We start from the raw sequence: 14,746 nt of genomic DNA on the forward strand, positions 1-14,746 counted from the left end.
ATTCAGACGACCAAGTTCTACTGATGGCAAATCCTATGCAGAAATGTCCACAGCATTCATCAGGGATAGCTGAATTCTGGGACCAGACGGCAGGTTTTCTCAAACAGACTTTATGTTGCTTAATATAGCACACACTCTTCCTCAGTATCTGCACAACACTGAGTTGGAGATGTTCTGAGATTTGCACTGAGGAAGACTGGAGAGGTGGGAGAAAGGCTGCAGGAGGAAGCATTTAAAAAGCAAGAGATGACTTTGGAGAAACATCATCTGCAAGCAATCTCCTAAGAGAGGACTCGCAATGCAGAGGCCTGGTTAGTAATGAAAGCAAAATGTAAACCAGTGCATAGTCAGGCTGTGCAGTTGCAAATCCATCCAGGATTAGTCTCAAAGCTGAAGATGTGAAGAGTTTAGTCTGGCTCATACCTTTCCTCCGGGGAGATGTCCAGCATTGTGCCTCACTGTACACCTACACAAAACTGCTCTGTGAGACCCGTGCACCACAGGCCTTCTCGTGCCACTCCAACACTATCCAAGTCACAAAAACTACTTAGTGCCAACACAGCTGGATCCCTGCCGTGAGAAGACTTCCTTTGCCTTCTCATTTCTTCATTGAGATGCCAAAGTTCTTTGTGTATTTCCTTTAAGGCCATCCCTGCTTTGGACCTGTGCCATTTTGGTACCTTGATTTCTGCTGGGTTTGCTCTCAACAGCCCTTCTTTTTACATAGATAGAGGAAACCCAGAGAGTATTTGTTCCCTTCCTCTACCCCATGAAGGAAAATCTCTAGTAACAGCAAACCGGTCCAAATTTTTTTTTAATCAAAATTAGTAGTGACTCTTGGGCTTGCCTCATTCCCACTAGCCCTTCCACCAAAGCCAAGCACCCAAAAACATGGACTGCTGTGGAGCCCATAAACACAAGTACCAGCAGCCCCAAAACCTGCCTCGTCAGACACTCACTGCCAATTCAGGCAGCAACTGCAGCGTAACAGTCACTGTTTGCACAGTACAGGAGGTGGGCAACTCTCCTTCTGGAGGTGCTTTTGCCACCAGCTACCTGGATCCTTGTTTTATTGCAGGTGTTTCCTTCCTGCTCCCTGCACAACTCCTCCAGCTACACGAGCTCCATCTGAAGTTCCACGGAGAGCCTTTTGCCTGCCCCTGTAAAGCATAACAAGGCACGCAGTGTGTTATACTAAAGTCACAGTCTATTTGTTTCTCATCAAGGCGAGTACCAACAGGACATTCAAAAGGCCAAGGTGGCCATCTCAGGTTAACTGTGAACACAGCATGGATAGTACAAAAAATATCTTTAGGGCTAACAAGACCGCTGCGAGCTTTTTAATTTAAGCGAAGTCTTCACAGATACGCCTTCTTATGAGGTACTTACGTGTTCCCCAAGCCCTGGTATGTTTATTGATCACTGCCCACAAGAAACTGTACTTTATAGGACATACTGCCTCCATATGATTGAAATAGCTTCCCTTCCTTAATCAGCATATAATCAGATATTCCCACACAGGAGAACTATAGCCCTGATTGACAAGATAGTTACAAAAATAAACCTGGGGTTTAAATATAGCTTGCTCGTCTCCCTGGAAGGTATGTAGTATTGTGTTATACAAGTCTACCATAATTTTCCTTGAATTAATATAGTCCATATTGCCCCACTGCCCTGATCACTATCAATTAAACTGCTCGCAGATTTGTGTTGTACAGGAGAGCTGGCAGCTACATTGGGTGGGAATGGCAACTCGCTTTTCCTCTGCATGGACTGACTTACCATCAGTACTTCATTGGCAATTAACACGTACAGGCTTTGAGTTCACGTACCAGTTGAATGTTTGATTTCCAATGCAATTGTAGAGGTGGATAGGTAAATAAGTGTGCAGGACCACACAGCTTTGTACGGAAACAAAACACATATGCTCAACCTGAAGGGATATACGTGGATGTGATATCTCCGTATGCAAACACACAGGCTAGCCAGGCAAGATTTAATTATCTCCTCTTTCTAGGGTGGATAGTTCAATAGCACAATACTCATTGCATTTCTTCCAATCTATCAGGATGTTCTGATGTATTAAATATGCAATGTAACGAGGGCAGAGCTCTATAGCCCTGATCTCGTTTCAGAAAAAAAGAAAAAGGAGTTTTTTTTTTTTTAAACCCATTCTAATCATAAAACGCTTTTCATCGGTTAAAAACCTCCCCATTGCTGACTGGCTAAAAAACATGGGACAGACCTCATATTTATTATGCAAATCCTTGGCATTAAGAAAACAAATCACCAGCTAACATCTGTCTCGCCCTAAAGGAAAATAAATTTACAAAACCAGCCACCTTTCCCCTCCCTCCATCGGCAGCGGGCCGAGCAGCCCGCGGGATCGCAGGGACGCGCCTGCCGCCCGCTCCCCGCCGGTGCTGCAATGTCCCCAGCACAGCGGCAGCCTCGGCCGCCCGGCCCCGCACCAGCCCGGCCACTGCGGTCCTTTCGCCGCCGCCCCCCCGCGCCCGACCCACCTTTCCCTTCCATCGCGGAGCCTTGCGAGCGCCGGGAAGTTGCGGGAAGACGCGCACCCTCCTCAGCCGAGAGCCCGGCGGGCAGAGCCGGCCGCCGCTGCCTCGCTCCGCGGTGGGGACGGCGCTGTCACAGCCTCGGAGCTGCAAGCAAGCAAGCGGCGGGGGGGACGGCGTGAGCGGCCGGGCCCCCCAGCCCCGCGGCGCGGGGAGCGGAGCGGGGCGCGGCGCGGGGGCAGCGCGCGTTACCTGGGCGCCGGCGGGAGCTGTCCCTGGCCGAGCGGTGCTGCGGGGGCGAGTGGCTCCGCGGCCCGCCGCGCTGCCTGGCACCGCCCGCATGCGCGCCCCGCCCGCGCCCCGCCCCCGCACCGCGGCACCGCCGGGCCCGGCTGCGGGATCCGCGCCGCGCACCGAGCGCGGCTCAGGCACCGGCTCCGGCCGCGCCGCCCCGGCCGCGCACGGAGAGCGGCAGCGCTCGGGTGCTCAGCGCTGGCACGGACAGCGGCGGGACGGCGCCGGCGGGAGCCCCCGGGCCAGACCGGGACCCCGCAGCCGTGCGCCGACGGCCCCGGTGCTGCGGGAGCGCCGCCGGTCCCGCGGGTGCCCCGCAAACCCCCAGACCACAACTCCCAAGCCGGGTGGGTCAGGGAGCCCGCTCCGCTCGCCCGCAGCCTCCCTGGGTCCTGCGCGCCAGGCTGAGCCCGCACACCTGCAGACTCGGAGAGGCTCTCTCAGGAGATGCCCAGTCTCAGGTTCAGGCCTTCCCTGGATATGTTGTTTCAAGATTAATTATGCTGATTCATAAAACATCCACCTCATGGCCAGTTTATGCTTTTCCACCTTTGCATCCAGACACTGGATTTCACTCATCCTCCAACTCATTAATAAAATAAGCAGTCCCCTGCTAATAAGTTGATAAAACATTCATACCAGGATCAAGTCACTTTTTTTATGGAGAACAAAGAATTCATCCCTGTTAGAAAGTTTCTCCACACTGGAATTACCTCTTAATGGTTTTTTTCAGATTTTTAACTTTTGTGCAATGGGGATGGTAAAACCCAGTTCTGTGTTTATGATTTGTGCTACTGAAAAAGCAGCTCATGGCAACCTGGGAGCTACACAAATAGAGGATAGATGGCTCCAGCACGATGTAAGTTTCTAAATACAGGAGCAGTAACTCCTCTCGTTTACTGTTCCTGTATAGATCCTGGTGTTCATATCTTCCCCTCTTACCTAGGACTGGCAAAACACTCAGTAATTACATGGGCTCTCATTCTGAGCTACTGCAAACCCTCCTGCAGGCACTTCCTATGGGCATTCACATCCCAAAGCCAATTTGGTTATGGAGACTGCACACGTCATTCCCCCTAAGCACACAGCCCAGGCAGCTCAGCAACACCTGCTCCAATCTCAGCTGCCACCCCACAAGGTGTCAGGGAACTTAAGTTAGAGATGGCCTATTAGTGGGAAAAAAAAAAAATCGACTAGAAACAGCCCAGGATGAAGACCCAGCACATAAAATTCACATTTTAACTGGCTCCTATCCATTTATTAGGTCCTACACTGTTGTGAAGAATGACATTAGGGGTTTTTTAATTTCAGGACTGAATAGTCAGGTACTGTGGGCAAGCTGTGAGTCAAACTGTGCTATAGAGAACTGATGAAACAGAAACTGAAGAAGCAACAGACATTCACTGTGTCCTTCTAGTCAAATCATCAATTCTTTCTTTGACTGATGTGGGATTCTATTTCCCTGTTGCTATATCTTTACCCACCATCAATGCCAGATGGACTCAACTACACTTCCAGGGTCAATCTATGTGCTTTTTCTGAAAAGCAATGAAACAATGACTCATACAATGTCTATTAGTCCTCACTAACATTTCAAAATACAATCAAATTACACATGAGAGTGCTCCACAACTCCTCAGCCAGTCTTTTATAACTCTTGGACTCAAGTTATCAACTCCCACAGATTAAAATCAGGCAAAATCTCAAAGGACAATAAAGTTCCTAGCATCCAAGTTCAAGAAGAACTTTCAACAGATAGAAGAGAAGGGAAAGAAACACCCTAACCTTTAAGGTACAGCCAGGCTCTTTACCAAGAGCACAATCTGAGGCACCATTGGTAATAGCAGGCACTGGAGCAATGAGCTAAGAGCCTCATTTCAAGGCTGGGCACTCCCTGGAAAGCTAACAGCCATCAATAACTCAGCTTCACTGAGAAAGCTGGGCAGCAGTTCCTAGCTGAAGGCATCAAGCTGAGCCCCACTGCCTGTCAGCACAATACATGAAGACCGAGTTTCCCAAATATAAGAAATGTATTTTTCCAACGTCCTGACAGGATCAGCCATAATATGCTCCTCACTGGCAAAGATAGGTTGAGGTTTGGGGTTTTTTTGGAGGTCCTGTCAAAGGAGGGGGACATGAATTAGCTGCTCAGAGGTCTCACTTTTGGAGAGCCAGGCAAAACTAATATTTATTTTTTTGTTTTGTTTTTGAGATGTGAAGCATTTCTTCCTTTGAGGTAACAGAGGGTAGAAACATAAACAGAACATCCAAACCCACTAATCCACACATTCAGTTTTCAATCACAGTTTATCAGAGCTTTCTGGGTCACATCTGGGACATCGCAATTTCAATTCCAAATCATGAAACCATCACAAGGCCTTAAGATTCATGTTCTTAAAAAACCAGCTTGAAGAGAGAAGTCCCTCCTTTTGCTCCTTCAAGGCTTCTCTCCTCAATGCAAAGAAACAAATTCAAGGGAATAAATCCAGTGACTATTTTCCCTCCCTTGCCATTTACAGGTCGTCTTTCAAATTACTTATCAGTAGAAATATAATATTGCCTGTGCTCCATTCTACATTAAAGTACATCCTGCATTAAAGTTTCAAGCAAGCTGGACCAGCTCAAGTTAGATCACTATTTCTCTTTTAGTCCCTCAGGAAAGTCTGAGCCTACTCTGGCTTTGCAAGTATCACGTATCAAATAACACCACACGCATTAATGACATCTCAGTAGTGCATCAAGTTCTTCCCCAAACCACAGCAAGAGAAAGCATTGCAGCACTTGGGAGGTGCAGATGTGCTGAGCCTGGAATCCTTCCTACTCACACCCTTCAGCCAAGATGGAAGGACCACCTTTGAAGCACTGCTGTGCTGTATTGAGCTCACAGGGCTGCCAGGGCTGCTTCCTTCACATGCTCAAGCTTTGGGAATAAGCTGGAAGCACAGTACAATCAACAAACAACTCAACCCAAGTACAAACCACCTTGTGCAGCCTCTGCTCTCCCAAAATGCCTCAGCATATCCTTGGCCCCTTTTGTGGCAAGGAGATGGCTATTTGGGAAAGGCAGAGTTACTCCCTCTTGATCTTAGTCCTGAGTGGTTTTGTGGGGCTGCAAACACAAGGCTTCTTCATGGCCACCTGCCCTGTTGTTTGATCAGCAGAGCTTTTGCTCAGCCTGTGCTGCTGAGGACCTGCCCACTCCACCAGACTGACTCACTCTGCACAGCAGAGAGCTGCCCCCTCTTCCCAGGGGTGGCAGGACAATGTGGAAGGTCCTACTGGTGGTGGCAAGGTTCTGCTTGACAAAGAGTTCAGCCTGTAAAGATGAGAGGGAACAGCAAGGACTCAGCTTGGCTGCTCCAGACAGAAATAGAAATGTTTGCTGAGCCTTCAGCCCCTGAGGGGCCTGCTGCCCCCCACCTTGATGGTGGATGCTGGGCAGAGCCCACTGCCTGCCCTTGCACCTCCCCATAAGCTGCTGGCTTAGAAACAGCCCTGACCACAGACAGGATAAAGGCAAGTGGCCATGTTGGCATAGCTGCAGATTGTAAGGCCACATGATGATCATACATGGTGTCCCAGCTGCTGCTGCTCCTGCCCATCTGCTGCCCTGGCACAGAGCCTCCTTCTCTAAGAGGGAACCTCCATTCCCAGGGGCAGAGACACCAGGCAGCCTGCAAGGCTGTGCAGATAGCCACACGTGCTGCCATGCAGTCATGGGCTACTTCTGCATGAGGCTGGAAGGGCCAGGAGGGAGCAGATTGCCAGTGGGGGTGATATCATCTGCCCAGTGCCAGTTTCTGGTGATGACCATCCAAAATGGAAACAAAGGCAAAAAGGCACAGTCTCAAGGGCCAGGTGACCTACTGGCTTCTATACCAAGCTCTGCTCAAAAGCAGCCACAAGTCAGCTTTGCTTTCATTTCAAGAGAGTACAAATTGAGGTACCAATGATTCAGCCTGTTCCCAAACTGCCCACAAGCCAACTTGAGCACCCAAGTAAGAGTTCCCAGCCAGAGACAGAGCTGCTCTCACTGCAGGCAACAGAATAGCACTTGTCCTACACAAGGTTTAAAGACCATGTTTCTTAAAGGCAATGAACAGCTCAATCAGAAAGGAACTAACCTGAGCTCTGGCCAAGAAGGAGAAGTAACTACTAACTTTAAGGTTCAGATTGGGAATGATCTCAAAGCCAGCTGCAATGGCAAGCAAGAATCAGCTAAGTGCTTCTGAAAGTCTTTTTTTTGACCTCTGAAGCATCTATCCAAAACTACCAATGGGTATTGTTAGCTAGCTACCATCATTAGCCAGCAGGACAGATTCCTTAAGGACAGAAAAAGAAATCAGCTCTGCACCACACCATGCTCAGAAGATGCCCACGTGCCATGAGCTGTGCTCAGATAAGCACAAGCCAGAGCAGCAGGTTCCAAGAAAGTAGGCCATGACACAGCAGCAGCAGGAAGGACCTCTAACACTACTGAGAAAGCAAAGAACACAGTGGGGAGGGAAAGAGGAGTAAACAGAGACCATAAGTTTTTAATAATATAGGTAGAGTAAGATACAAAAAAACCCCATTTTTACAAGCTTTAATCCATCACCCTGACAATGATGTACATAACTTCTGATTATGAACAACACATAAATGATTACTACATCATCAGCTGATGTCACCTCCTTACATCACCCAAGTAGTTGCTAGAAGCAGAAGCAGTGCATTAGGAGCTATTGTGTGAAAGAAAGACCAAAGTAAGCCACAACCTTTGAGCTAGCTCAGAGTTTAATTACATGAAATTATTGATTAAATGTTGTTGAGATTAATCAGTCAGTATTTTATTAATAAAGGAAAAACACTAATGTCCCAAAAGTACCAAAACAAGGGAGAGGTTTTGCAATTACTTGCAATGAAGTCAAAAATTACTATGGAAGACAATCCTAGATGGGGGAACCATTCTGTTATTGACACAGGAAGTTCCTTCCGAGCACCAGCTTTCCTCTGCTACTCTTCTTCATAAACATCTGTATATATCCACTGACACTAACAAGAGTATTGATGTTGATTTTAATTGTATACAGCTCAACTCCCAATTTTAGCTTTCTGTGAGATATTGAGCACCCTGAGCTCACCAAAATCTATAGAAGGTGGACATTGTTCTCAGTCCTTGCAGCAAAACTCTTTGTGTTTTCAGGGCTAACTCTCAGACCCTCTGAGCCCCGCTGCAGGTTTCTGGTTACTCAGTATAGTAAACAACTTTGTCACATCCTCAACCAGATGGGAACAGGGAGGAAGGGATCTCAAGCCAGGTTGTAATACCATTATAAAAGCTTAAGAATTTCATGTAAGTAGATACAAAATGAAAATTAGCCACTGAATGGAGCTCCTTAAGCTCTAGTCCCTTTTTGACTTGATTAGAAAAGGTAATTATACCTGCATTTGGAATTTTTGCAAGATAAAAAAACTTTACAGGGCAGAGGCAGAAAAGAGCTTCTTGCTGTGAGCTCAGCCCTCCTAAGAGCCAGGTGCTTGAATGCTTGCAGACAATAGACTATTCACCTTAAAATCCTATTTGCCTATGTCTATTTCCTACAATTAAAAAAAAAAAAAAATCTATTAGCTCATCACTATTCTACAGCCATCAGCTGAGTAGCATCCGCATTCTTTATCCACTACTTCAAGAAATCACAGCAAGCTGACCTCCACCAAGGCCCAAAAAGCAATTTCTTGGCCTTATTCCTACCCCATAAGAGCCATTTCTAGAACATGGATCTCTGCCCTCAGACACCACAGTCCTGAGATACCCCCTAAGATGGCTATTCAGTGCCAGCTGACACCCCCTGAAACCCCAAGCGTGTGTCAGACTGCCCCAGTGACCCTGATGTAAGGGACAACAGAGCCTTGAGCACAGAGTCATCTCCTATCCAGCTCCAACATCTTCCATTTGCCTGTGTTTACCCTGTTCATTTTAATGCTATGTTTTCCAGAATGTTAGAAAATAACAAATGCAATAAAACCCGCAGAGCCAGGACTATTATCATCAGTGTATTCATAGTGCAGCTTTTCCATGCCTCAGGGACTTGGATGTCTGTGATATTTCAGGCTGAAACTCAGTTTGTTCAAATACAAGAGACAGATAAGCACTGCTTGATACCAGCACCACTGACAGCCTTTTGGCTGGACCAGTTCAGAGTTAAACTCCTCTTGGCCTGTGTCATGACAAATAGTGAGAAATGAAATTCAAATAAAAGTGAGATGCCCAACCAAAGAAGCAAAGACAAGTGAAGAAGGGAAAATTACAAAAGCAGAGGGCAATCCTAACTGAACTCACTCTCACCTGAAAGAATGGCAAGAGGAGACCTTAGGAGTGAAGCTCTTCACGGGGGAGTTCAGCTGCCTCACCCATCTGCACAACCAATCCCCATGCCTGTAACCCAAGCCTTGCAAAGCATGACTGCTTAGAAGGAGCTCAGCAAGTGAGTACAGCTCTCCTTCTTTTTACCATTGCAGCAGCATTTTCAAAGTAACAGTTAAATATAAATGTAGAAAATAGTGGAGACTCAAGGAAGAATCTGGAATTGCAGTGTAGCCACCAAGTTACTTCAGTTTTGTTCATTCTACAGCAGTTCCCCACCTCTGCTCTGTTGCAGGCCTTTCAGCAATGATGAAGCAAGACAGATCATGGGCAGCATTTGTAACTTGCTGCCTGTTAGATGTTCAAATAGACTGCAGCAAGTGCAGCCCTGAGTTGGAAGAGCCACACGCTCCTGGCAAGAGTCTTCCTTTATTCTGCAGAGCTTAACACATGTCAGGTGTGAGAGGCTGATTTTCCCGTCAAGGAGAGATGTCCAAGCTGGGTTTGAGAGGCATTTTTCAAGAGCCAAGTTCTGAAAGCACTCAACACCTAGGTGAGATCAGAAAGGCTCCTGTTTTTCTACCCATCTTCCACCCTTGCCCTGCTGTGGCCCAGAAGCCCTGGAACAGCAGAGTTTTTAAGCTGTCAGTGCTACACACACCCGCCATGCAAGCAGAGCTGGCCATAACAGCTTAGCCAGCTAAGAGGGTGCCCAGGAGCAGAGTCTTCTGCCCCTGCCTATCCCAGCCATGCCCAAAGTTGATCTCCTTTGGCTCCAGGAGGGTCAAAATAGCATCACTATTGCCCTTTCCCAGAATTTCATTTTCTACTGCACATAGTTAGCCTTTTCTGCCCAGCATTTCTGAGCTGACTGATGAGCAAAAATTGCATTCCTCTTTCTTAGTCAAAGTGGTTACCCTTTAAAACTTAAATATCAGAACCAAGCAGCAGCTTCAGCAAACAGTGCTCAGAGGACATTCCTCTCTTTGTCAGAGGACCAGCTGCACAGACACTCAATGGTGAGGAAAAAAACCCAGCAATCCCTCGGGCACGTTTACAGTATTTGCTGCATTAGGGGTCAGGTTTGTAGAACACCAACTCCACCAGATATTTCTTCTGGCCTAGGGAAAGGATCACCTTGAAATCAACACTCAGCATAGACAGAAGAAGCCTGGGATCCCTCTTACTAAGAAGGAAAAACTGTGTGAGTAAAAGAAAAAGGTGCCAGTAGAGATCTGTGTGGTGTGGGAGAAGTATGCATTAAAATAGCTGTGACCTGAGAACCCAGTGCCATATTCAAGTTAAGTGACATGCACATTGAGGGCCTTACAACAATGGCAGTTGTCACTGGAAAAGCAGGAATGGACTGAAGGTGGGGGGACACTGGAGAGCTCTGATTGAAGCAAATGCCTGGATCTGCACAGAGATCTTCCAGATCTTCCTCTCTCCTCCTGCTCTCAGACTGAGGAGAGGGCACAAGGCAGCCACAAAGGCAATTTACTGCTTGGACTAGATCAGTCAAATAAGATGTGAAGGGAGGAGAGAAAGAGCCCAAGGACAGAGTGATATAGGACACTTGAACAAATTTAGATTGGAAAAGGCCAAAGGGAAAAACAGCATCCTCCAAGGAACTTTGTGGATAACAGTCCAGGGAGAAAAGGGAAGAACAGAGGAGTAACATCCCAAGTGATGAGAGTAAGGACATGAGAGGAAAGAAGGGCTGGCTGATGAAGGCATTTTGCAAGTCAAGGTGCAGTATTTAGAGAAACATGTGGGGGCTTGAATAGCAAGTTTGTTTTTTAAGGAAGAGCTGCCAGAAGAGAGGGTGGGCTGAAGGGAAAGAATAACAGCATGGATAGGAATAGATATGGGGAGTCTGGAAGACAGGAGAAGGTGCTGGTGCTCACATCCAAGAGACAAGGACAAGACAGAAGAGCATATCATCTTGCATTTCTTTTTAAATGTAGAAGAGATTTTGGTCAGAAAAAGAAATGAAGGCAGAGGAGGAAGGTTTGGACTGACTCAAGGTGGCAGGAAGCCAGTTGTGACTGAATCCCACGCCAACAAGAAAGCTGGAGAAGGAAAACTATTTAGTCAGCAAGGTGGCAAAACTGAAAAACTTTAGCATACTCAGCATGGCAATACAGTCTGAGACCCTCCAAGTAACAGGAGCAGAAGCCCAGGTTAGAGTGAAAAAGCCCTGGAAATCAACAAGTGCCACATTGCAGTGGAGAAGACAAGAGGTTCAGGATGAGAGGAGATCAGCTGCAGCAAACAAAAGGACTGACAGCAAGGAAATAAGAAGATGCATTGTCAAGGCTGAGAGCACTAGAAACACCAAGTGATGGGATGTGCAACCAAGTAGGGGGAGCAGGAAAAAAAAAAAAAAAGAGAGAGAAAAAAAAAGCCAGCAAGTGGGAAAAGCAGAAAAGCAATGGAATTGTTTTCCTGTCAGCATCAAAAAAGCACCGTCAAAGGGCTCCAAACTAAAAGCATTTGCTGGAAACAATGCTTGATCCTGAAGATTTCCCCACATCATGAGTATGTCAGCAGAAAAATAGCATCCTCAGTGCAGGGGTCAGAGCTGCACTCTCAGGTGCCAGCCCGGGCAGGAGTGGCGCTGAACTGGAGCTCCCGGGCCAGGGCGGGCAGGCTCCTTCCCAGGCAGATCCCGGCTGCGAGCTCCAGCCAAGCAGTCTCCCCCGCTCCCCGGTGCAGCCCTCCTACGTGCACCAAGCGCTGCAATCCCGGCATCTGCACGCAGACACGAGCCACGTTTGCCACACGAAGGCAAAGCTCATCTCCCTGCCCGCTGCCACCTGTTATTCCTCCCCTTCCCGCAGCATCCATTCGCTCCTCTTGGGTTTTTTCCCAACTCCTCCTCCCCGTGCGCTTTCCACCCTGCAGGGCCCCCAGGTACAGCAGAGGCCCTGGTGCCGCGGCTGCCCCGCTCCGGGCCGGGGATCCCGCTCCGAGCCCCGCTCCCCGGACCCCCGCTCCGGGCCGGGCATCCCTCCCGGCCCCGCTCCCCCCGGGCTCCCCCCGGGCCCGCGGGCGCCGCCGCCCTCTCCCGGCGGGATGGGGAATTCCCGGTGCCGGCGGCCGCTCCGCACCAGCGAGCATCAGGGCTCTCTTCAGCAGCCCTCGAGATGCCGCGGGGCTGCGCAGGACGATACGGGGCTGAAACCTCTCCGAGTTGTGTAAATGGATATTGGCATCTCTCAAATGCCTTTCCGATAAATCACATGTAGGCACCGCGGTAAAAGCCCGGTGTAGATTGTGACACTCAGCTGTGCATGGAGCTGCTCCAAGCGCATCCATTATCCCAAATGCAAAGGTACAATTATCCCTGAGTAAGACTCTGCTTAGCTACTAGAGCCAGGTTCATTCAGGACGTGGAAAAAGCTGCCTCTTTATTTTCCATTTAGCAGTTCTTATTCCCATGTGCACATGTTTAAGTGGTTCTCACAATTATTCATTTCTGGTTGGGGGAGCTAAATAAACTGGGTACCAGTTCCTCTGTAGGACCTAGTGCTCCAGGTGTCAGGAACCTAAATCCCTGCTTTTTGGCCCAAATTCAGTTATAAGCACACAGCCCTCCTTCTAGGCACTACTACCAACACATGCCCAGGCAGCTTCTTTCCCAACCCACCGTAGGAGAGCCTTTGCCAGAGATGGGATCAGGACATGGATCACTTCACCCAGCTCTCCTGTAGCAGTAGGCAAGGAGTCCTGCCTCAGATGAAACCATCTGTTCCTCTTACTGGACTGGGTCATTCTCTTTACCATCCCAATTCCTTTAAGCTGGCATCACATAACATCTCCCTCACACATGCACTTTAAATTAAAAGAAAGCAAATGCAGGAATCTCTGTAGCCCCCAAACTACTTGATAACCAACTTCTCTCAAACTGTGAGAAACACCAGGAGACTCCCATTGTAACACCAGTGACAACAGAGCACAAGCACACACATTTATTTATTTAAATACATTACAGATATTGCCACAAACAAGGAGTTCCAACTGCTACAGATGTTTGAGGGGGCAATCACCCATTATTTCTGCCTGATCCCAGACTTGCAATCCCCATCCTGATTAAATTACTGAGGGCAGGATTATCAGCAGGATAATCAGATGCAGTGTCTAATCTGGATAACCCAGCATTACTGGGCCTCACAACACAGGATTTCACTGACCACTCAGCCAGGGCATTCCAGAGCATTACATCTCATTTTCACCACTTATAGGATTCAGACACCCTAGAGACTTGTGCAGAGGGGAAAGCTAAGGAACATAATCACAATTTCAGTCAAATGCAGTAGTGTTTGCATAACTGCTGTGTTTCCAAGAGCTCACAGAACCAGCACAACCAGAATTTTCAGAGCTATCATTTATCTGAACAACTCACTGTATATTTACAGGCTTTAGAATCTACACCTTTGGGTTTTTAATAAAGCCTCAAGTTCTCAACCCACCTGTTAGGAGCAGCTACATGCAGCTTCATCTGTCTCAAAGCAATGGCACTGCCCAAATAGCTATTTTTGGTTTGGATACTTCCCTCGACCCTCCTCCAGGCTTCCCATTTCCTCAGCCTTAGCCTTGCCAAATAACAGATGTGCTTGTAGGCAGCCATGAAACCTCCTGAGAGGGAGATCTCGAGGATAGGGACCAGTTCTGGGAGTAAGAATTGCCTTATACTTGGAGCATTTCAAAATCACAATTGTCAAAATTTCTTGCTTATCACCAGCATGTAACTGCTCACCCCCAGTCTGGCTTCCTCTCAGCCAAGACTTTCCTCCCCATGGCTCTACAAGTTTCTCAACCTGGAACAGAAGGCAGGGCCTCAGTGATGTTCTGAATAAAAGATCCAGCTTTGGGAATCTGAACTTGCTTAGCTCTCATCACACAGCCAGCAGGGCTTTTGTTCAGTAACGAAATGGCCTGGATTGGGCACAAAGACAGAAAGCAAACCTCATCTTTCACCTATTCCTCCATTGTCCACAGACTGCATGAGAGGGTATTTTAAAATCTCTTCTGATGATCTGCACAGCCTGAACTCCTGTTCTGCTCAGAACATGAAACACTTAGAGGCTTTCATCACCTTATCAAAGTCCCTAGTGGCCCCTGCCTGCCCTCCTATGAAGAGTTTGATCTCCTTTTAGGAAGGGGATAAAGCTGTCCTTGAGCAAAGCTGATTTTCTGTGAAGTATTGTGCTGTTTTGTGAGAACATCAGACACCTCCAGGTGTCCCTCAGACATGTATCCCTCAATAGTTGCAGCTCAGATTTTTTCCAAGCAGCTCACAGAAAATAGACTGTAGGCATCTGACTCGTGTTTGAAGGGCACATTAGAAATGTGCTTCATGGAAGAGATGTCTAGATTACATTTCTGATGCTGCATAACTCTGTGTGTCCATCTTAGCTCCAATTACAAGGGCAAATAGGAAAAAAAGGTCTGGGAAGGAAGAAGTTGAGCTGAGAACAAATGGAAACATTGCTGGCTGCCTTCAGTTCATACTCACTGCCAAAAGCAAGGTCATGCAATACTATCCCCCTGCATTGTTAAAAATCTCAAAGGTAAAAGGGTATTA

General features: G+C 47.8%; 1 protein-coding gene across 1 annotated transcript in view; it reads right to left on the reverse strand.

The window, feature by feature from the left end:
- FGF12 (fibroblast growth factor 12) overlaps nucleotides 1-2,816 on the reverse strand; it is a 216,725-nt gene extending 213,909 nt beyond the window's left edge. The window contains exons 1-2 of the mRNA XM_030227033.2: nucleotides 2,769-2,816; nucleotides 2,523-2,663 (exon numbers count right to left, since the gene is read on the reverse strand). Of these exons, the coding sequence (XP_030082893.1) occupies nucleotides 2,523-2,535 (13 nt within the window). The 5' untranslated portion in view covers nucleotides 2,536-2,663; nucleotides 2,769-2,816. The remainder of the gene's footprint in view (nucleotides 1-2,522; nucleotides 2,664-2,768) is intronic.
- Nucleotides 2,817-14,746: the final 11,930 nt, after the last annotated feature.

The sequence above is a fragment of the Serinus canaria genome, chromosome 9, assembly GCF_022539315.1.
Source record: "Serinus canaria isolate serCan28SL12 chromosome 9, serCan2020, whole genome shotgun sequence".
Taxonomy (NCBI): Eukaryota; Metazoa; Chordata; class Aves; order Passeriformes; family Fringillidae; genus Serinus; species Serinus canaria.